The 23252-nt window shown below is 43.9% G+C and overlaps 1 protein-coding gene across 2 annotated transcripts in view; it reads right to left on the minus strand.

The window, feature by feature from the left end:
• The window catches only part of BPTF (bromodomain PHD finger transcription factor), a 3500764-nt gene that overhangs the window by 1472305 nt on the left and 2005207 nt on the right, over positions 1-23252 (minus strand). For both annotated transcript variants that reach the window (XM_044085088.1, XM_044085087.1), the window contains one exon: positions 3875-3999. In XM_044085088.1, coding sequence (XP_043941023.1) covers positions 3875-3999 — 125 coding nt within the window. The remainder of the gene's footprint in view (positions 1-3874; positions 4000-23252) is intronic.

The following is a 23252-nucleotide window of genomic DNA, read 5'->3' on the forward strand; positions in this document are numbered from 1 at the left end:
TGGGACCCTGAGAGATGGTTTCTGGGTCAGCAGCAGGGTTTTTATAAAGAAATGTATGTGAATCAGGAACCCTGTAGTATCTATCTGGCTTAACAGGGGCTGGTGGTAAAGAGTCTGGAGATAGACTGGACTCTGAAAATACATCATCTACAATGTCTAAAACAGGTGGGATAGCAAGGGGCCTGTGCTGAGGTAATAAAAGGAAGTCTCTGAGCCTTTTCTTGGATTCTGAGTAATCTTGGCTCTCCCAGTGGAAATGCTCCCTCATAGTATGCAGAGTCTCCCCAAAAGAATAATCCTCAGGAGGAGAGGCTGAAGGGATAGATTCTTCAGCATCAGAATCCTCATAGGGAGGAATGGGATATTCCTGATCGGAAGAGGAATCAGAGGAAATGGAAACCTGGTCTGAAGATTCGTATTCTATCTCTTGCCTAGGCCTCTTATCAGGTGGGGGATAGGAACCCCTGATTAAAGTAATTAGGTCTTCGGCCATTTTAAGCATCTGTTTTTTAGGCATGGTGGCCTGTCCAGAAGAATGCTGTACTTGTTTCTTTGTCTTTAGAACTGCTTTAGTCTTTGCCTTTGAAGCTGAAGTAGGTTTCACATATAATTGTGTAGGCCTGAAAACACCCTCAGAAGCTGATGCCTGCTCAGCGGCTCCGGACCCATCTGAGGGAATAGTTTCCGAGTGTCCAATACCTTGAGTTTCCAGCGGCTCCACGTGGGAGTTGGAAGTGGCCTGTGGCTCTGAGGTAGTGGGTGTCAGGGACTGCGAAAGCTCCTCACTGAGAACCGGCGACAGGCCTAGCGGGAGCCTCTTTGTCGGTTTTGGACCTCGGATGTCTGTCCTTTTCTTTTTCTTTGTGCTTTTTATAAACTCCGGTAGTCGGCTGTTCCGACGGCATTATATAATTGAACCTTCTGCCAAAGTAATGAAATGCAAAATCGTACCAACGCTTAATAGTGCATTGGTTAAATCTAGCACAAAACCAACAACTAGCAACGTTGTGATCAGGGTCTAGGCAAGGAATACAGTAAGAGTAAAAGTCCTTATGAGGTATTTGCTTCCCACAAGAAATACAATTATTAACTTTTTCTGACATCGGTCTGGAGAAAGAAAAAAAGTTTCCCCAATGGGGTACTTAGCTTTAATGAAGACTTCGGATCTGAAATCTGAATTTGAAAATCTCAGGAGTTGGCCGATCGGCACTTGCGAACTGCTTTTGCTTCTGGCACCGCGCGGCAAGAAAGACTGAAGAAAATGGCGTCGGCTGCATCTTTTATACCCCTGGCGCACTGACGTCAGGGAAGAAGTGACAGCAACCGACGCCGGACCTAGACTTTGGAATTCGGGCTGACTGCGGGTAGCCTGCCAGCAGGATAACCCAATTGTAATGACTGCAACTGTGAAACACGATGAACATCAGAAACCCCCTGTGGAGGTTTTAATACTATCAAAGCATTAAACAAACTCTGAGTGAAGGCCTGCCACTCACTCTGTGGATCTCTAGAAGCAGAAAAAAAATTTATTTTTTTATTTTTTCTTTAATGGGATGGCTGCCCAGTAAAACCTGGAAGGCTCTGACCCCTGATGGAATTCAATAACAGTAGCAGGGACTTCTTCCTTGACTAAAATCTGAGAACAACCCTAGGCTCCTCAGAAATAATCAACCATGGTTCTCCCTGAACATCTAAAACGGATGTCTGCAAAGCCTCATCAGACATGCTTAAAGCTAGATCCCTGCCGGCCTCCAAACCGGACATGGCAGAAGAATCAGACAACAAAACTGGATGAACCTTCTGACATCCACTTACCTCAGGAGAAACATTCAGCAGAGGCTGTACAGAGGAAGATCCGGTCTAAGTTTCTTAACCTTCATCTTCCCTGACAGCTGACCCTCAGGGTGGGAAGTTCCTTCCAAAGTATCTTTCGCTTGACGGTTAGCCGCTGATTCTCCACATACAATGCTAAGGAAGAAAGCCTGCTACTCAGAGTTTTTTGTAAAAAAGCCTTACAGATGGGACAGGACATATGGTCATAAGAGGTGCTTAGGCAAAACAAACACTGTTCATGATGGTCTTTATGAGGAATCTGTCTCCCACACTGGCATTTACCTTTCTTAGATGAAATGAAACCCCAGAAGCAACCAAGACAAGAAAATAGAAACCCTAATGGGGCACTTACCTGTAACAGCTCAGAAACCAGCAACAGAATGCAGGTGTTCAGACCAGTGATTGAGTGATGGTACTCAGAATGGTGGCAAAGAAGTTCTGAGGATGGTGCATCCGAATGTCACCTTTACGCCCTACGCTACATGAGAAGCATACGTGTGACATACGGTGTACCAATGCCCAACCTAAGATTTTGGCATACTGGCTTGGACGTTGGGCTGCTCTAGACAAGGAATCCCACATGTAAAGAATACTGCAATAGTGAATGGAAGGACATTTACGTTACTGTAGTAAGACTGGCAGCTGAATTTTTTTAAACTGTAACATCATTACCTAAGATAATGATACTGTAACAACACTATGAAAGACCAATTTGAAGACACACACACACACACACACACACACACACACACACACACACACACACACACACACTCTGATGACCTTAACTAGGAACTTAAGTAAAATGTGCTCACTTTTCTGAAACACAATTTATAAACAAACACTGCCCAGTTTTCCATTAGATTCAGTTATCTTTAAAATGATCAATACTATTTAGTTCCTCCCATTAAAAAAAAACAAGCTAATTAATAAAGACTCCACTAAAACACTATGAAATTGAGGTAACCCACTATTATGAAGGTGAAGATTTACTCTAACAAATAAGTGAAAACTTTTTTCAAAAAATGTCCTCATTTACTGGAATACCACAAATCATTAGAAAGTAACCTGAATAATCTCGCTTCTAAATCTAAGTCAAGGAACACCTAAAACAAATAAAAGGCACCATAGCACAGATTATGTCTTATTACAACTTCACATTACTGCATAAATACAAATATTCATTCTCTTTAACTAAGGCTATAATTACTTATTTTAAAATTATAAACTCTGTACATGTGTGTTTAAAAGTGCAAGTATAACACAAATAACTTATGTTTGTTATTGTGAATTCCTGATGGCCTAAGTCATGACTGACAGGGTCCTTCACCATCTCCCCCACCTGGAAAACAAATGCAAATAAAATAATAAAAACAGAGCAGAGACTGTCTCATGGATGACCTATGTAACAAATGCCAATACCTTGCTTCAGGACCCCCTCTACTGATCACGGTCTGTGATCATGTCAAAGGCCTTCCTACCATTTGACCTTTTTCGCTGTGACAAGGGCCTCAAGCTATTCACACCTTCTTCTGCAGAAAACACTTATGATTATTCTCACCTGTGACAGTTCTCCATGTAGTGCACATTCCCCAGGCAGTACCAAATTGTGTTCTGCGGACCCTAGCTAGTAATTTGAGGACCACATGAACATTAATATCTGCAATTTTGGCACTGAACTGAAGAACTTTCTACTGACATAAATAAGGACTGAGAAATGAACTAAAGGTAGGAAAAGAAAAGAATTGAGCACAGCGTCTAAGCATGTCCTCATGACCTGACAGGTGACGCATCATAATTTGTGCCTGTAGTCACAAACAATTGAATTTTCAGCCTGGGGTAAATCAGAAGAAGAAAACCTCACAGACCTTAAAATGACCTAACAAGGAAATTTATTCCAAATTTGCAAGGATAACAGTTTAAAAAGGAAAAATGAAGCGCACTACAAAAATACAATTTTATTATATGAAATCTTTGCAAAATAATAAAGAATCCAGCTGTATCAGTATTTATAATAAAGAGGGAAAAAAAACTGTCATACCTGTCCGTGTAGTGACACCACCTGAGGGAGGTTTCATTCCCATATCATCCCATCGCAAACATGCCCAGAGTAGTCGTAACATAAGGCTCACTCCTGCTAAAGACTTCACAGTCTGGAGTCGATATCTGAGTAATTACATAAACAAAAAGTTTCACCACACCTCACCAACTACACAAACCAAAAGCTTCAACCTATCTCTGTCCCATACACGAGGTTCTCCACATATGCATTTTCTATTTCTATACAAGGGATGTAAAACTTGAGTATGAAAAGCCCACGGAGTCTGAACAGGACAAACACCACCAAGATAATGATCATTCCCTTTAGGCATAGTATGTAAAGCTAATTCTGCAGTTCACTGCAATCTGTTCGGTATGTGCAAATTACCTCGTGGAATGGACAGCCATTGGGCTAGACAATTCAAATGCCATTAAACGGGTAAACACAGTGTGGGAACATGCAAGGATCACTGAGGGGTGAAGGAAAACAGTAGAAATAAGCATGCCTCTAGCCATGTACAAGGACGGATGGGAAGCAGCCTCTCTTTCTCTCAATTCTGTTATGTGCAAGTGAGGTGGTAGGAAAGTGTGAGATACATAAGTGGTGTGAAGAAAGTACTGCTGTTAAGAAATTCAAATTCATATGCATCCTGAGTAACCATGACGATAAGTTAAATGAAATACAGTACAACAACTTCAACCATCTTGTCTTTGAACCTTTTCAAAGAAGTCTCGAGAAACCTTTGTGGGTTGAGGTGACTAGTGTACTTCCCCTGTGAAGTTCAGTTAAATGAATTAAAACTCTGACAATTGCACAGTGTGTTTCATTTCACTTATTTTAATGACATATTAAGTAGCATGCTAATACAGATTGCTATATATAGATATTGTTAGTGTATCAATTCACGCTGCAAGCCATGGTGAGAAATGTGAAAATGTGATCAGGTGTAAGAAGGTCACTATCACCATTTGTCTCCTGAATCACTCAAACCGTAACCTATGCCCAACTGTGGAGGAATATACAGCATGAATTTTCCTCTGAATTCACCACAGTAACTGGTGAGGCATTTTGTTATAGATGTCTTCAAGGCAAAAGAGTCAGATGAGGCAACAACATCTAAGGAGTTCACCTCTGCTGAAGGCATGGAGGTAAAAAATATGCTTTGCCAAAGCCCAGTTGGGTGTTTTGAAACATTTTCACTTGTAATTAGGATTTTAGAAACAACTTATTCTTCTTTCGGCTTTTCCCGGTTAGGGGTCGCCACAGCGGATCACCTGTCCGCTCATGATTGGCAGTGGAGTTTTACAGTGTCAAGTTGCCAGCCTGGCACCCAACCTTCCCAGGCACGCACACACTCACGCCTAGGGCCAATTTAAACTATCCAATCCACTTACAGCATGTCTTTGGGATGTGGGAGGAAGCCGGAGCACCCGGAGGAAACCACAGGGAGGACATACAGACTCCACACAGAAGGCACCCCAGCCAGAGATCTAACTGGAGAACCTCTTGCTGAGAGGCGGCAATGGGAAACATACAATATGGCTATGGGACAGAACTCAGTAACAAAGGAGAATAATGAAAGAGGTTAGGCCTACTTTTCTATTTCCCAGCTTACAAATGGCTGTATACACATTAAACCAAAGAGAAAGATGAAACAAAAGCAGCAAACAGAAAATAAATAAATGTAGCCATCAAAATATTCTGAAAAATAAACTGCTTCATTCAAAATCTCTGTGATGATATAAACAAGTTGGAGCTGCACTCAAATGCAAGAATTAGCTGTTAATAAAGTAGTATAGAAATGACTTGCCTTAAGCCAATGACAAAATTAGGCACACTGCAGAAAGAAACTGAAGGTCACTTTATCAGCCTGCATAGCACTTAAAAAGGAAGATGTTCGGAAACAAGTACGCAGCTCAACAAGCTGTCATAAATATTAAGTTGTGTAAGTTCCACTTAAAATAACAGAAGATGTTTGAATTCTTCACTGCTGCTGTATCCTGCCTAGGATAGAACAATTAGCCAGCATCACAAAGATCTGGCTCCCACCCACATCTTCATTCTGACTGCTAACTGGACAGTACAGAGGATGGAAATCAGCAGTCAGAGTGAAGAATTTTCAGGACTTTCTTGCACAGAGAGCAAAACGTGCTTATCCTGAACCTCTACAAGTTATAAACAGTGACAAATAACTTCATATCCCAACAACTAACTATATATAAAATAAAGTGGTGGTAGGTGAGTGCAGGTACTACAGCAATGAGGAATTCAAACATCTGCAGTTATGGTAAGTGATGTTCGTCATTCTTCATGTGGGGTAGCCTTTTGGCTGTATGAATTGATTGCCAAAGCCTATTTAACCATGGAGGAGAAAATATAAGTATCCTGGAAGCCCTGGCCCTAGCAAAGGCAGTCCTAGACCTGAAAAAGGAATCCAGTTTGTAATGCCTTGTAACTGTATAGAAGACCAAGATTATATTTAGTTCTATTTTAAAAAAGAAATAGCTGATTATGCTTTTCTAAGTTAGTTATGTCAAGATAGTACTTCAGGAATGGACGTCCAAGATGGTTACACACTGATCGACAGCTTGACTTTAGCTCTCCAAGTGTGAAACCAGAAACTAGTTACTGGCTAGTTAGTATACTTTGGTGCAAGACATGGCTTTCAGTAATCTAGAGGAAAAAAATAAGTTAAATGTGCTCAGAGCTGATTAAAATAAATGAAACACTAAGAAGTATATTGACTCAAATAACAAAAGGCTGGAAAATATGGAAGAAGCTTTAAACAGACATTCAGATGAGCTGATAAAACTGCATATATCAGACGCTGAAATGAAGAAAAGGCTGGCCGAGTACTAACTGCTCAAGAAGAGATGTTTCAAAAAATGGTAGAATTAGAGGAGAGAGCAAGAGGAGGAAAAGCTGAGATTCCCTGCTTTACCAGTGAAATTACAAGAAACAGACTGTATCAATTTTCTGGAGGTACAAATAAGTAACTGGAATGGTACTCCACAGAAGGGACTGTCAATTGAAAGGGCACACCATTTGTAAGCTTCAAATATAGCTATGAGAAAGCAGTCATGACCTTTATTAGAAAAGATGCAAACCTACCAGCAGAAAAGAGTTGATCCTGACACAAATGTGGCAAAAGGGCAAAGTATTAAAAGTTGGCAACAGTAGAGTGCTTGTGGGAAATGATTATTCACTGTACACAGGCAGAAAAAAAAACATTTATTTCAGTAATCAGGGAATGTTGATGCAGGTGTGAGATTCAAGCTGCTGTATACAGCTATCTTCAGAATATTTTTTTCTTGGAGGATCAAAGTCATTCCTTGACGCAGAATAAATTAAGGAGCAAATGCAAAAGTTTGTTCAACAACAAATGAGCTATCAAGCATCAGGCAGAAGGTGACTTTGCTTCTCATTCTTCTGATAATAAACCATATAGGGAGACTGACAGTGAAACCTTTTCCACTGTTCGAAAGGAAAATTCTTGGCAGACAAAGAAAAGCACAGGAAGTAAACAGACGAATTGGCAACACCATGGAATTTAATTGTAATCTGGAGATGGAGATGAACATGGAAATAAGTGAATAAATGGAAGGCTGCAAAGAATCAATCACATTTGTAAAATACAGCTGTATAACTGGAAAGAGTGGACTTTTGTTAACTATGTTAAACTTGTCTGGAACTGAAAGGCATCTGCCTCACTAATGTTTGGAAGGACTCTAAAGGGAGGACAAAAGAAAGAAAAAAGGTAACATTTTTCTAAACAGTATTTACATTAAGCTTTTCACAACAAAAATTTAATATTTTACAGTAAAGTATTTTAGTTCTTGTATGTGATAAAAGTGGACATCCAGACAACAGCATGTTTAAGGTAATAGGCTGTACTCTTGATTTGTTGAGGTGGGAGTAAAAGTAAACAGATCATAATATATGCAAAGTGATGTTTTTTCTCTTAGTTCTGCATAGGTGAATGTCTAGATTAAGACCACTGGCTTACTCTATTAACATTTTTTTTAGTGGAAACAAGTAAATATGAGAACACCAAATATAATGAAAGGTTTTCCTTTAACAATAAGTGTTTCAGTTTGTCTTTCAGGCTACAACAGAAGACTTCATTTATCTTTCTTCTCTTACTTTTCCATGGAGGCAAGCTGATAAAAGGGCAATAAAAGTGAACACTGGTTTCTCCATGAGTAAAATTAATGATTTCCGAAAGTATGCAAGTAGTTGTCACACCGGGGGGCTAAAGATAAGGAAAAAAAACAGACACACACCAACTAGTATAAGCAGAAGCACAGGCAATAACAAGCGTCTTAGTGCAGATAACCTCAATTTCAGGTTAACTAGGGCCTGTGTTAGCAGCTGCCTATTTGGCACAAATGTTCCTATTAGGAGGTTTAAACTTCATTATTTGAAGATGTATGTAGCTTTAATAGGCTTGGGGGTGTTTGGTTTCTTTTTTGAAGATTTTTATTAAAACAAAAAAAGTCTTGTAAAATATGACACAAGTACCAATGCTGACAATAAGAAAAAAACTATATAAAGTATTAACTTGCCAAACATTAATGGGTGTATGTATCACAAAAGCTAGAATGAGAAGTTATGTACCTACCATAACGTTCCATGTTAGTTGTCTTCTTCTCGCCTTCTTTCTTGCTGGATGGGTCCGGAGCCGATTCGGCCTATACTACAGCTCGAGAGCTATTTTTACTGGCTCGAGGCTACCCTGTATCCCACAATGCTAGGTGCTAACTACCCAGATCTCGTTTGATAGCTAACACCATAGCAGTTCTGATCTCAGAAAAAAGGAGAAAGAGGAATACCTATATATAGAACATACCAAGAAAAAGCAACCATGGGAGTCCAAGCTGGGATGAAGGAAGGCCCAGAAGGATCCTTTCGGTCTGTCCAGGCTAGGGGATTGGAGGGTGGGACGGAAGAAAGAAGGTGAGAAGAAGACAACTAACATGGAACGTTATGGTAGGTACATAACTTCTCAATGTTAAGTTGTCAATCTCGTCTTCATTCTTGCTGGATGGGACCACATCCCTAGCATCTCAACCCTGGGTGGCTCATTGGAACAGACTCTTGAGGACGGTGGAACCAAAGTTAGCTCGGCTTCTTGAGGCCATGTCCAGTTTGTAATGAGAAATAAAGGTATGAGGAGAGGCCCATGTGGCTGCCGCACAAATGGAGTCTATAGGCAACTTAGCCTGAAAGGCTACTGTCGTAGCTAAGTCTCTAGTTGAGTGGGCTCTAGGCCTTGAAGGAAGTTCTTGACGCCTCAGTTCATAGATGAAAGTAATCACAGAGGCCAACCATCTAGAAAGGGTTACTTTGGAAACTGGAAGGCCTTTCTTCCTTTCCGCATAAGACAGGAAGAGCTGCTCAGATTTCCTAACTTGCTTGGTTCTATCCAGGTAGTAACGGAGTTGATGGTGAACATCCAAAAAAAATGCAACTTTTGTTCCGTTCTGTTGGAGTAATTAGGGAAGAAAACTGGGAGATCGATAGTCTGGTTTAGATTTGCCTCAGAAGATATCTTGGGTAAAAAAGATGGGTTAGTTCTGAGGGACACACTATCTGTATGGAAAACCAGATAAGGAGGACGAATGCAAAGGGCGTGAAGTTCTGAGACTCTCCTCGCGGAAGTTATGGCCACTAGAAATAGAGTTTTCCATGAGAGAAGCTTCAAGGAACAGGAAGCTGCAGGTTCAAAGGGAGGGAGAATCAGAGAGGTTAAAACCATATTCAAATCCCACTGTGGTGGTGGATCTCTGATCGGGGGCTTAAGTAAAAAGATACCTCTAAGGAAGGCTTTACAAAGTTTATGGGACATAACAGTGGAGTCCGACAAGCCAACATGAAAATTTGAAATGGCCGCTAACTGAACTCTGATAGTGGACGAAGAAGAACCTGATTAAAAAAGTTCGGCCAAGAAATCTAGGACTAACTGGATAGGTCCCGTGAAAGGGTCCATGTTTCTAGTCTCTGCCCAGAAGGAAAAAGTTTCCATTTGCTAGCATAAATCCTCCTGGTAGAAGATTTGTGGGAAGCTACAATGATGTCACGCACCGAATGGGAAATAAAGGGAAGCCTGGCTAAGGTTGGAAGTGGAGCAACCAAGCTGTGAGGTTGAGAGAGGGGAGGGACTGGTGCAGCTTGCCCGACTGATGGGTCAAGAGATCTGGCACTGGGTCCAGATGCCAGGGCTGCTCCAAGAGGTAATGATGCAGGAACAGAAACCAGATTTGTCTAGGCCAGTAAGGGGCAATGAGGATCATTGTGGATCTCAATGCGGTAGCTTTCTGAATCAACTGTGTGATTAATGGAAAGGGGGGAAAAGCGTACAGAAGACTCCGGGGCCAATCGTGGACTAGAACATCTCTGGGGGGGTGGCTGGGAAGAGAGTGAAGAAGTCGTGGCACTTGCTGTTTTGAGGTGTTGCAAACAGATCGCAGCAAGGCTGACCCCATCTTCGGAAAATCTTTTCCACTACTGACTGCTTGAGAGACCACTCGTGTGGCATGAGAATGACTCTGCTCAGCCTGCCCGCTATGATGTTGGACTTCCCGGGGATATGCGTTGCTATCAGAAACAGCTGAGAAGAGATCACCCACTGCCAAAGTCTGAGTGCTTCTCGACATAAGGGATAGGACTTGGTTCCGCCCTGCTTGTTGATGTACCACACTACGGACATATTGTCAGTCTGAACTGCAATAGTCCCGATGGGAAGAGAGTCCTCAAGGGCTTGCAACGCTAAAAGTACTGCTCTCATCTCCAGGACATTTATGTGCATTTGGCACTCGAAAGGCTGCCATGTGCCCTGGACTGTCCTGACCTGAAAATGCCCCCCCCCCCGATCAGGGAGGTGTCCGTTGTCACCATAGCAACCGGGGGGGGAGGACAAAGGGTCTGCCCTGAATGACTTGAAGGGAGACCATCCACCAAGAAAGGTGTTTCTTGCATGAATGGGTGATTAAAACGCTGTGTTGCATTGGAAGCTTCTGAAAAGACCACTGGGAAAAGAGCATCCACTGAAGGATCCACATGTGAAAGCGACCTAGGGGAAGTAATGTAATGGCTGCTGCCATGAGACCTAAAGTCTTCAGTACAAACCTGGCCTGGATTCTGTTGCTCTGAAGAAGGATGTGAACGTGTCCGCGAATATCTGAAATTCTCTGTGCGGTTAGTTTTGTGGACAGTTTGGCTGTGTCTAATATGGCGCCTATGAAAGTAATAGACTGACAAGGCGACAAGGCAGACTTTTCGAAATTTATGGAGATATCTAGCTCTTTGCAAGTTTGAATGGTGTAATCTCTGGACTGAAGAAGTTGACACTTGGTGGTGGCGGTAAGGAGCCAGTTGTCCAGATATGGAAACACCTGGAATCCTTGATGTCTCAGATGAGCCGTGACCACTGCCATGCATTTGGTGAACACTCGGGGGGCTGTACTGAGACCAAAGGGCAGGGCCCTGAACTGGTAGTGACTGGCCCCCAGCCGGAAGCAGAGAAACCTCCTGGAGCGCCTGTGCATCTTGATGTGGTAGTACGAATCCTGAAGGTCTATAGAGCACATCCAACTGTCCTGGCCCAAAAAGGGTAGAATGGACTGTAGCGTGACCATCCGGAACTTCGTTCTTTGGACAGACCTGTTCAGCCTGCTGAGATCCAAAATTGGTCTCCAGTCCCCTGTCTTTTTTTGGTACCAAAAAGTACTTGGAGTAGATTCCAGATCCTTGCTGGTCTGCTGGGACTGGTTGGATGGCTCTTTTTCTTAGCAGTTTTGAGATTTCTAATACTGCTTGTTCCATTAGACCGGGTGGAACATCTGGAAGGGGCCCTTTTGGCAGTGTTGGGGTGTGGGCAAAGGGAATTTCGTAACCCTCGGATATGATCGACCGTACCAATCTGTCTTGGGTGAGGGAAAGCCAGGCTTCTGGGTACAGTGATAATCTTCCCCCAACAGCCTCCGAAGGTGGACAGTCAGGCAGCTTCTCAGGGATGCTGGAAGGGCTGGCCAGAGACAGCTTCTCTGCTACCCTGATTCTGCGGACCCCTTCTGCCCTTAGGGCGGCATCTGTTATTGCCTCCCCCCCTGCCTCTAGAGGGGAACTCACCTCGTGCGTCAGGTGCGACTCCCTGTGGTTTGCGAAACCACATTTTTCCACCCTTCTGACCCTTAGGGTATAGTCTAGACGGGGTAGAAAAACAGACTCCCACGGCAGAGAGAGTCTTGCCATCCTGTTTGCATCTGGTCAAAGTATCCTTCACCTGAGGTCCAAACAATGCCGAACCATCAAAGGGGGAGTTAGTGAAGGACGCCTTGAAGGGGTCAGCAAAGTTACAAAGCCGCATCCAGGCGTGACGCCTTAAGGCCACGCCTGTGCCTGCAGCCCTACTCGCCCCATCGGCCACATAGGAAATAAGCCGCATGGAGGAGTTAACAATCGAGTTCAGGGTTGCCAGCTGGGAGTTGATTTTGTCTTGAGACCCCGCAGCTGTTGACTCCTGTAGAGTATGACCCATTTCTTCGAGCATTTCTCTTTGAAGGCGGGTGAAATGACACAAGTAATTCAGCGACCGCATGGTAAAGGTCACTGAAGAAAACATCTGCTTGCCATACCTATCCATAGTTCTAGATTCCTTATTAGGAGGATGGATCAGTACTGAAGGATCAGCCAGTTCCTTCTTAGTGGCTGCCGCCACCACCATGGCATCAACAGGGACATCCTTGGTTAAAAACTGCTTATCAGAAGGGGCTGTGATAAATTTTGAAAGCCTCCGTGGGGTAGGTTCCATCGTGTCAGGGGCCGTCCATGCCTTCCGCGCCACCACTTCCATGAGGGGGTCAAAGGGCGGAGACACCCAGGAGGTGGAAGGGCGAGAACCAAAAGCCTCTAGGTAAACCGACTTGTCCTCGGAAGGATTGAGGGTAACCAGTTCCCCCCTCTGCTTGAGGATCTCAAGGATGTCAGAAAAGGAGACATCCTGAGAGGGGAACCGTGGGGACCCCTCTGACTCATCCAAGTCGGTATCAGATGTGACGGACTCAGGAGAGTCCATATGCTTCTTCTTGCATTTTCTCTGATCAGGGGAGGCCACGGAAGAGGAGGATGCTCCCAATAGGGGCCCCTGAGGCGTTGGATCTCTGCGGTCGGGGTCGAGAGGATGGGTAGAGACCGTAGCAGGCACAACAGTGGGAGGAGCTGAGGGAGCTGATCGTGGAGCAGGCACAGGGGCCAGCACACTCCTCATGACCTCAAAAGCACTCCTATCAAACAGGGAAGAAGGTCCCCGCTCCGAAGAGATAAGGACCCCTCCCGGCACCGAGAGGGATGGCTCCGAGGCCGATGTCGGGGCCGAACTCACCCGCGCCGAGGCTCCGAGAGGGAGAACGGGGTCAGACAAGGGTCTGATGCCACTCGCCCCCTCGGAGCAGACGAGGGAGTCCCGGCGCCCGGATCCCTCCAAGGATGGAACCATGGAAGAAATCGAAGCCAATGACGGAGCCAAAAGGTGTGGTATCGGCTCCGATGTGTCAACGGTCCCGGCTCCCACCAACTCCGGCTCTGAGCTCAGAGGAAGAGTCGGAGGAGGAATCGACGATGGAATAGGGATAGCCGCTGTCTGATGAGAAGGGCTATGAAGCATCTGGGCCAGTGCCTGCGACTTAAGGAGTCTGCTAACCACCCTCTCGAGGTCATGCTCCGAAGGCCTGGAAGACCGAGAGGAACGGGACCGATGGCTCCACTCCGAAAGCAAGGGAGATCTCGGAGCCGAATGGACTGACTCCAAAGAAGGAGACCTGCAGCGCTTATGGCTCGCAGACAGTTCCGACGCAACGATCGGAGCCGACTGAGTCTTGGGAGCATCGGCTCCGGCCGGAGCCGACGTAGGAGCACTAAGAGCACCACTAGTCGAAGGCTCTGTTCATGGAGCCGACGGCTTAGTGGGCTTCGAAGGTTTGCCCGACGAAGACTTGGTCGGGGAACCTTCGGGCTTCAACAAGCTTCTCAAGATAAGCTTGTTTCTGCGTTCCTGCAGGACTCTTGGACTGAATGCATGGCAGAAAGAACAAGAGTCCTGCAGGTGCAGAGGGCCCAGGCAATAAACACAAGAAGTGTGACCGTCTGTCAGAGACATCTTCTGACAGCACGAGTCACACTTCTTGAAGCCTGAAACCCTGGAATCTTTAGACATCCTGACAGGGATGACAAGTCACACACAACAAACACCCACACTCAAACTTACTTAGTCTAGTCACACACACGCACACAGAGACTAAGATTATTTTGACTGACAAAATAAAGTAATTTAAACTAAATTAAACTAAAAATTAGCCCGAAGGCCTAGTAATCTACAGAGTGGGGGTAGAGAACGAGAAGAAGATCGAAACAAACCCGAAAGGGAACTATCTAAGGTGGGAATACACTAGAGGGGTAAGCAGGATCTAACAGTAAAACTACTACTGAAAAAGGTCAGGAAATAAACCTTACCAGAAAAGATTTTTACAAATCTAACCTGAGAGCCGGCAAAAACGCAACCTCGCAGCTGAAGCGGCAAACGAGATCTGGGTAGTTAGCGCCTAGCATTGTGGGATACAGGGTAGCCTCGAGCTGGTAAAAATAGCTCTCGAGCTTTAGTATAGGCCGAATCGGAGCAGAGTATCGGCTCCGGACCCATCCAGCAAGAATGAAGGCGAGACTGACAACTTAACATTTAGACATTTAAAAAAGCTGCCAAATAAATACATGGGAATAATGACTTCTTACCATAATGATGACCCTTTCCATATTATTTTGGAATGTTAATGGTCACACAGTTATAGACAAAAAGGAAAGAATACTAAATTACATTAAGAAATGTAGAGTGCAAACAGCAATGCCAGTCGTGAGCAGAGTCCCTCGGGGATCAGTTTTGGGACTGCTCTTTTTGGCACCTACTTCTATGAATTCAAAGCCAATGTCAACGGCTTCTGGCTAACCATATTCGCAGCAACAGCAAATTAGGAGCAGTCACATAATCCACCACAATCACTAATGTTCTTCCAGAAGGGCTGACACAGACAAATTACTGGCGCCAGTGCCATGGGCTGAAATTAAATGACTAGAAATGCATAACTGTTCCCTTCAGGAAGTCAGCCACCCCCATTAACTATCCTACTGACAGCACACCTTTACGAGTTGACCCAGTAGTCAAGAACTTGGGAACACACGTAGACCGTAATCTAGCCTTTGACCATCCTGTGTCTATGGCAGTGAAGAAAGCATTTTATGCTGTGAAACTTATATAAACAAGGTTATGGCATGTAGGTCAAAGGAGGTTACTGTTCCACTGTACTGAGCATTCAACAGACCTAATATTTAGTGCAACGCCCCTTTATGTACCTAACCAGGGGCAGCAATCAAATGGAACATCCACAAAGGTTCCTCCTTAAAAAAATATAGTGTGTAAATAAACATGTCCTATACAGACAGCCCTATATCCCTGCATTCCATCTCCTACAGGTTTCTGAAGGGAGATTTTTGCTTGGCATACAATGCATCATTGAATCCCATTCTTATGGACCTCATTCATATCCACAAAACAAACAGCACCAGAATTATCAGTTTTTAAGACTTGAACCTTGTCTGTGATATTAACAGAACCTGCTGGAGAGAGAAAGGTACGTCTCCCAGAGACTAACCTTCTCTGGAACAGGCTTCCCATCCATATGAAGCACAGTTCCTCCCTAACCCAATTCAAATGTAACTTGGACAACTGGATGGGGAACAGTAAATTCATCCCTGGTTTGGCACCTATGCCTTTAATGAACAAAGGCCAGCCTGTAAATGGTTCATCTGCCAGGCCCCTGCTTGTAAATGTTTCATCTCCTAAGCCCCTGCTTAGATTTACCAAGAGTACCAAAACTTGTCAGCGATTTGGGATGCATGACTAGGTTTAAAACACCCCAGTGGTTGTTAGCCTAGTATACACTTAATATACCTGTACACCACAGCCTACTTCTCTGAATCCACAGAAGGTTCCCTACAGCACAACAAAAGTTAAAGGTGGATAAGATCTCATTTGTATATCTTGAGAAATACAGGACAATATGCAGAAATTACTAGGTAGTCATTTTTCCATATGCATTTCACTCCTTACCACAAGTCTCTCATCATTTTTAGTTCATTTATTCTGCATCCTGAACATTTCCCGGCAAAGGTGAGACCCAATTAGAAGGTCAACCCGGCAGCCACACACGCTGTTTGCACCTTTATTGGCATCTTACCAGTGAGGGCGTTTGTGATGATGCCCCTAACCCTACCTCAAACGGCTGATGTCAAAGATGGGGCAAAGTCTATACTCACAATGCACAGCCAAACTACGAAACTCTATCCCAAATTAAAAAATTAGAACTGTATCAAGCCTCCACACATTTAAGACTTCTCTCAAATAATTTCTCACTAACTAGTGGTCATGCACCTCTTCTGTATGATCACCATTAAGAAACACTTTACGTTGTTAGCCTAAAAATTATATGCTTATTTTACTAGGACACGACAAATCATGTTTGTTTAAATATTCAATAAAAAATATCCGAGTAAAAGAAACATTTTACATTCTTACTTTTATCATACTATCTACACCCTTTCAACACTTGCCCTCTCCCCCATTCCCAGGGGAGACTATCACCTTTTTTGTGTTGGCTATTTCCTAGCATAGCGGAGCATGTTTCTAATCCTTTTGTAAATACTGACTGTCACAGTTAATTGCATTTTTTTTTGTTTTATTATAACTTCATTGATGTTTCGTCATGCTCTACTGTATCCTATCTACTCCACTGTAAAATTCTATGCATATATACTTTTAATCATATTTAGACTACTGTTTTAGTTGATGTTATTTCACTCTCTGGAGTTTTTCTTCACAGGCCTCCACTGAAATTGGGTATATTACCCAGTTGGACTTCTCTGGTAAACAGCAGCCAATAAATAAATGACATCAACTGCAAGTGTGTGTGTGTGTGTGTGTGTGCTCTTCAACATGCTCTCTTGACAGCCATCATCACTGGCTTAAAACTCCCAAGCCAACATTCACTACGTACTATGGCCACTGGTGTTGTGTAAGCCTTTGTTTGCACTACAGCAACTGGCTGACCAGGAACCACCTCTCCCTCCATCCATGATTGGCAAACCAGCATATACTGCTCACTTCCTTCCTTCACCGCCCAGCTTTTCCAGCACTGGAGCCTTAACTCTGACTCAGAACTACTAAGCTGCAGTCACGGCTTTATCCCTCTGTACCACAAAGTTGTGCACAATTAGGGTTATCACCTTTCTATGTTGTCAAAATGGGACCAAAAACCACACCCCTTGCATTACATGCAGGCCTGCCTCTTTCCCCACCCATCTTCCCACCCATCCACCCACTTTCCTGCCCAATTTATGTTACTGGATACATCAATAAGAGTTGGGATGTCTTATTTTGCCCCCCCCCCTTTAGGAAGTCCCAGCATCACGTTAAAAAAATAAATCTCATTAGAGTCTGCATTTTTATAAAATCTAGCATTCTGTCTGTACAAACAGTATACTGGAGCCTGTATAGTGCTTTCTGGACTATCAGACCAACATTCTGACTTCTGGATACTGTGGAAAAATAAGGATGGGTGACAAGACTATGGCAATGACTAGTACAGTTGATCTGAACTCCTGCTGACATTAAACACAATATCTGCAAGAAGTTATCCCAAAATTACAAGAACACCATCCGTAAGAAAAGGGAAGGGATGAGGTCAGCTGCTTCACAAAGAAGCTTAAACAATTCCTAATTATACATTTTTCTAACCTGAGAGGTAGACCACAGGACAGGGTTTCACAAGGGGCACTCGACTCCTAGACATCGATGAAGGCTTTAAACTTGTCTCAAATGCTGGAAAGACAGACGGTTGAAGTGCCAGCATTTACAACAAACCAAGACCCATGATCATCTAAGCCAAATGAAATGAAGGAAAGCAAAGTCCCACTTATGTCAATTTTGACTCAAAATCATGGTGACTTGAGGAACATCTGGAAAGTCCATGCTTTTCAAGCACTAAACACTGGGAACGCCCAACAATGATGTAATTTATGAGAATTGGACTTTGTGACAAGTTAAAAAGAAGTAGATATCCCAAGAAGAGATGGATCAAAAGGGAAGTGCTCAAGGCTTTCCCAAAATATTTAAAGAAGGCCTATTATGCTATCAGTTTTTATGAAGCATTATTTTACATATCTCATCAAATACTTCTAAAGAGATGAATTTAGTGTAAATGCCAACCTCGGTGTGAAAATAGATGACTGTCACTTCTGAAATGATACCCGACCCCGTGTGCAAAAATGGGAAAAGGGGTTATGGATGGATGGACAGATGCCACTACTTTGAAACAGATAAATTCAGATGCAGTTCCACACTCTGCAGCATTCAAAGACAAGTCAATGTGACCAGCGAAACTAAGCATCAAAAAGTACAGTTTTGTACCTACCATAACTGTAGATGTTCAAGTGTAAACACTGCTGCAGTCATTACACTTGGGTTATCGTGCCGTCAGGCGGTTCCCCAGTTGGCCTGAGTTCCAAAGTCTTGGTCCGGCATCGGTTGCTGTCGCCTCCTCCCTGACGTCAGTGTGACGGGTATTTAAGATGCAGCCGACGCCATTTTCTTCAGTTTTTCTTGCCCCAGATGTCAGGTGCCCCCAAACAGGTAGGCAATTCAATTTGCTAGTAAAATATACAAAAGAAAAGCAAACAACCATTTTTAGCTACCAGGAAATACTCCCTATAGGTAATAAAGGGTAGATGAGCTAGGAAGTACCAGAAAGTAAGAGGGGAAGGAGGGAGGGTAACCTGGACTGCAGCAGTGTTTACACTCGAACATCTACATTTATGGTAGGTACAAAACTGTACTATGTTCATCATGTTACACTGCTGCAGTCATCACACTTGGGTGGAATCCCAAAACTGAGGTAGGAAGGCTGGATCTATAAGGCATTAGGGGTGGCTATAAGACCCTGCAGGACAGCAGTGGCAAAGCCAGCTCTGGATTTGGAGTATAAAGGCAAATGGTAATGTTTGGTGAAGGTATGCACAGAACTCCATGTTGCTGCTTCCAAAATATCCTTGGTAGGTACTACTCTGAGGTAGGCAGTTGAAGTGGCTGTTGCCCTGGTGGAGTGAGATCTAATGCTGCTAGGTACAGGTTTCCCATGGTGGGTATAGCAGAAATGTATACAGTGTCCTATCCATTTTGAAACAGTCTGCTTTGAAATGGCTTTTCCCTGTGCTCCTGCAGCATATGCTACCAATAATTGCTCAGATTTTCTGAAAGCTTTGGTTTTGTCCAAGCAGAAGTGTAACTGCCTGTGAATGTCCAAAGAATGTACTAGTCTTTCCCCTTTGTTTTGTGGTTTTGGATAGAAAGTTGGCAAGTGAATAGTTTGGTTTAGAGCCACACTTGATACCACCTTTGGCATAAAAGTAGGGTTAGTTCTTAAAGACACCCTGTCCTGGTGGAAGATGAGGAAAGGTTCCACTGCCATTAATGCCTGTAATTCTGAAAGTCTTTGTGCTGATGTTATTGCCAGTAGCAGAGCAGTTTTCCAAGAGATGTATTTTAATTCTGCTGTGTTAGCTGGCTCAAAAGGAGGTAAAGTTAATTTTTCCAAAACAAAGTTGGGGTCCCAAGTTGGTGTAGGTGCTCTATGCGGTGGTCTTATGTTTTTAGCCCCTCTGAGATACTGTTTGAGCAAAGGATTAGAAAAAATTGGTGGATCCATGTTGTAATGAGCAGAAATAGCTGAGGCGTGGATCTTGATGGATGAGAAGGAGAGGCCCTTGTCCAGCATCCCACTTAAGTATTGAAGTATCTGAGGAATGTTTGGGACAAGAGGGTCAAGGCTGTGTGCTTGGTTCCAGGCACAGAATCTCTTCCATTTTTCCGAGTAGACTTTCCTGGTGCTAGGCCTTCTGGCCTCCAGAATGACATCCATAACAGCTTTGGAGAGAGGCATTGCTTGCCTGACTAAGGAATTTTCCATGCAGATAGATTTAAGGTCTTTAGCTGGCTGTGAAGTATCTGAATGTTGTGCTGTGTCAACAGCTGTGGGATTTGAGGCAAAATCCAGGGTGGTTCTTGTGCTAAGTTCTTTAAGATTGGGTACCAGTGCTGGCATGGCCAGTCTGGTGCAATCAGGATAATTTTTGGCTCTTCCTGCCTGGCTTTTATGAGTACCTTTGGAAGGAGAGGTAAAGCAGGGAAAGCGTATACTTGTAGTTTTTTCCAGCTGAATGAGAGGGCATCCACTTTCCAGGCTTGTGGATGGTAGCTCCTTGTGCAGAATTTTTGTAATTGGCAGTTCATTGGGGATGCAAATAGATCTATGCACAGGCTCCACCATTTTTGTGTTATCATTCTGAATACTTGTGGGTCCAATTTCCATTCATGGGGGTCCATGCTGTTTCTGCTTAGGTCGTCTGCCAGTGTATTTTTCTCTCCTGGCAGGAATTGTGCTTGCAGATGAACTTGGTAGTTTAGAGTTGTGTTCCACAAGGTCATGGCTTGTCTGCAGAGGGGGTAGGAGTGTATGCCCCCTTGCTTGTTTATGTACCACATAACTGTGGTGTTGTCTGTCTTTAGAAGTAATTGTTCTGGATGCAGCAGGTCCTTGAAAGCTATAATTGCATTTTGTACAGCTAACATCTCTTTTTGATTGATGTGGAGATGTCTTTGCTCTGTGAGCCACTTGCCCTGGATAAATTTTCCTGCCATGTGTGCTCCCCAGGCGTAATCCGATGCATCTGTTGTCAGTGTTTGCCTGGCTGTGGGTTGAGTGAAAGGCTGTCCCATGTTGAGGTGACAAGCTTGAGCCCACCATCGAAACTCCTGTTGAAGGCAAGGAATTAGTGGTATAACTGTTTCCAAACTTTGACAGTGTTGAGACTATACACTCTTTAGGCACCATTAAAGTTTCCTCATATGCAGTCTGGCATATGGAATTAGTAGTATGCAAGATGCCATGAAGCCCAAGGCCTGCAGAATTTTTATTGCAGGGAGTTGGGTCTTTGTTGCCATTAAATGAAAATATTGAGTCAGTTGTCCTTGCTTGTCTGGCGTGAGATAAGCCATCTGGGCCATTGTGTTCAAGCTGGCACCCAGGAATATTATCTGTTGTGAGGGCACTAGTTTTGATTTCTTTTCGTTTACTGTGTACCCCAGGCAACTTAACTTTTTTACGTACGCCAGATGCTTTAGTAAAATGTCCTTGCTCTCTGCTTGAATCAGGCAGTCGTCCAGGTATGGGTAAATTTGAATTCCTTTTTGCCTGCAAAATGCAATTACTGGTGAAGACCCTGGGCACAGTAGATAAGCCAAAGGGCAGTGCAGAGAATTGATAGTGCATTGAACCAGCTAGAAATCTGAGGTATCTTCTGCAGATTTGTCTGATAGGGGCATGCAGGTATGCCTCTTTGAGGTCCAAAGTCACGAGCCAAGCTTTCTTGCCCAGCATGGGAAGAAGTTGCTGTAGTGTCAACATTTTGAATTTCGGAACATCCAGGTAAGTGTTTAGAGAAGAAAGGTCCAGAATGAATCTCCAGGCTTTGTCCTTTCTGGGAACCAGAAAGAGTCTTGAGTAAAATCCTTGTCCTTGCTCCTGTGGTGGCACCTTTTGAATAGCTCTCATGTCCATGAGTGCTGTAGTTTGTTTTTGAGCCTCTGCCCATTGATTTGGTGGCAGATTTGGCATTCCTTTTAACCTTGGCAGAGTGTGAAAGTGGAACCTGTAACCTTGAGATACAATGTTGAGAACCCATTTGTCTTTGGTGATGCAATGCCAATTGTGATAGAAAAGTGCCAGTTTTCCTCCTAAGGGGGCTGCCAAGAGAGAGCTGTTTGGCAGCTGCAGTGGAAAGTCATTGAGGCTGCTTTTATAAGGTTGAGGCCTGTCTTCCCCTTCTTTCTGGCCTGGTGTACCCCATTGTCGAGGCCTGTAAGGGCCTTGTGCCTGACCTCTACCTCTTGGGCGTCTGTATCTACCTCTTTGTGGTCTGTCTGTGAATGGAAAGGACCAATATTTTGTTGGTCAATTTCTGCTAAAACGAGGAGGCTGAACCTATAAGAAATCTTTCACCGTTTGCATAGATTTTGCCTTATCCTCCCATCTTCTTTAATATCTCCTCTGCCTTAACTCCAAACAGCACATCCCGCTGTAAGGGTGCATCCAATAATTTGACCTTAACATGATCTGGTAACGTATGTTCTTTTAACCAAGCATGCCTTCTAAAGACAGAGGCTGTAACTGCTGCTCTGCAGGAGGCCTCTAAGGAATCAAACCCACATTGTAAAGTATGTTTTCCCACTTGTTCAGCTGCATGCAATAAATCCTGCATTTCTTTAAAATTAGGAGGATCTGAGTCTGGAAGCATCTTTTGTTTCAACTGAGACATCAAAAATTGCTGCTATTTTAGCATGTGAAACTGGCAATTCAAGGCTCTCATTGCTAAAGTTGCAGACATATATACCTTCTTTCCCCATCTGTCTAATGCTCTGGAATCTCTGTCAGAGGGAACTGGGTTTTTGCTGATGAGGCCTTAATCCCTTTGGGTCCCTGAGAAATAGTTTCAGGGTCAGCAACAGGGCTTTTGTACAGAAATTTGCGAGAGTCAGGGACTCTAATATCTATCAGGTTTAACTGGGGCTGGGGGTAAGGAGTCAGGGTTTAAACTGGATTCAGTGTACACAACATCCACAATATCTAACACTGGTGGGATAGCAAGGGGTCTGTGTTGTGGCAATAAAAGGAAGTCTCTGAGCCTTTTCTTGGATTCTGAGTAATCCTGGCCTTCCCAATGGAAATGTTCCCTCATGGTATGTACGATTTCCCCAAAGGAGTAGTCCTCAGGTGGAGAGGCTGAGGGAATTGATTCCTCAGCATCAGAATCCTCATAAGGGGGTAAAGAATATCCTAGGTCAGAGGATGAGTCTGAGGAAATGGACACCTGGTCGGAAGATTCGTAGTCTGCATCCTGTCTGGGCCTTTTATCAGGAGGGGGATGGGACCCCCTGATCAGGGTGATTAGGTCTTCGGCCATTTTTAGCATTTGTTTCTTAGGCATGGAAGCCTGTCCTGGAGAGAGTTGTGTCTGTTTCTTTGCTTTTAAGGAGGACTTAGACTTAGCAGAGGGTTTAATAGTTAACTGGGTAGGTCTGAAAACACCCTCTGTAGCTGTGGATTGCTCAGCTACTTCGGTTCCCTCTGTAGGGTTAGGATCGGAAAGCTGAAAACCTAGTGCGTCCGAAGGCCCAGCCAGCTCCACGTGGGAGTCGGAGGTGGTCTGTGGCTCTGTGGAA

Source organism: Protopterus annectens, chromosome 10.part0 (genome assembly GCF_019279795.1).
Source record: "Protopterus annectens isolate FY-2018-M chromosome 10.part0, PAN1.0, whole genome shotgun sequence".
Classification (NCBI taxonomy): Eukaryota; Metazoa; Chordata; order Ceratodontiformes; family Protopteridae; genus Protopterus; species Protopterus annectens.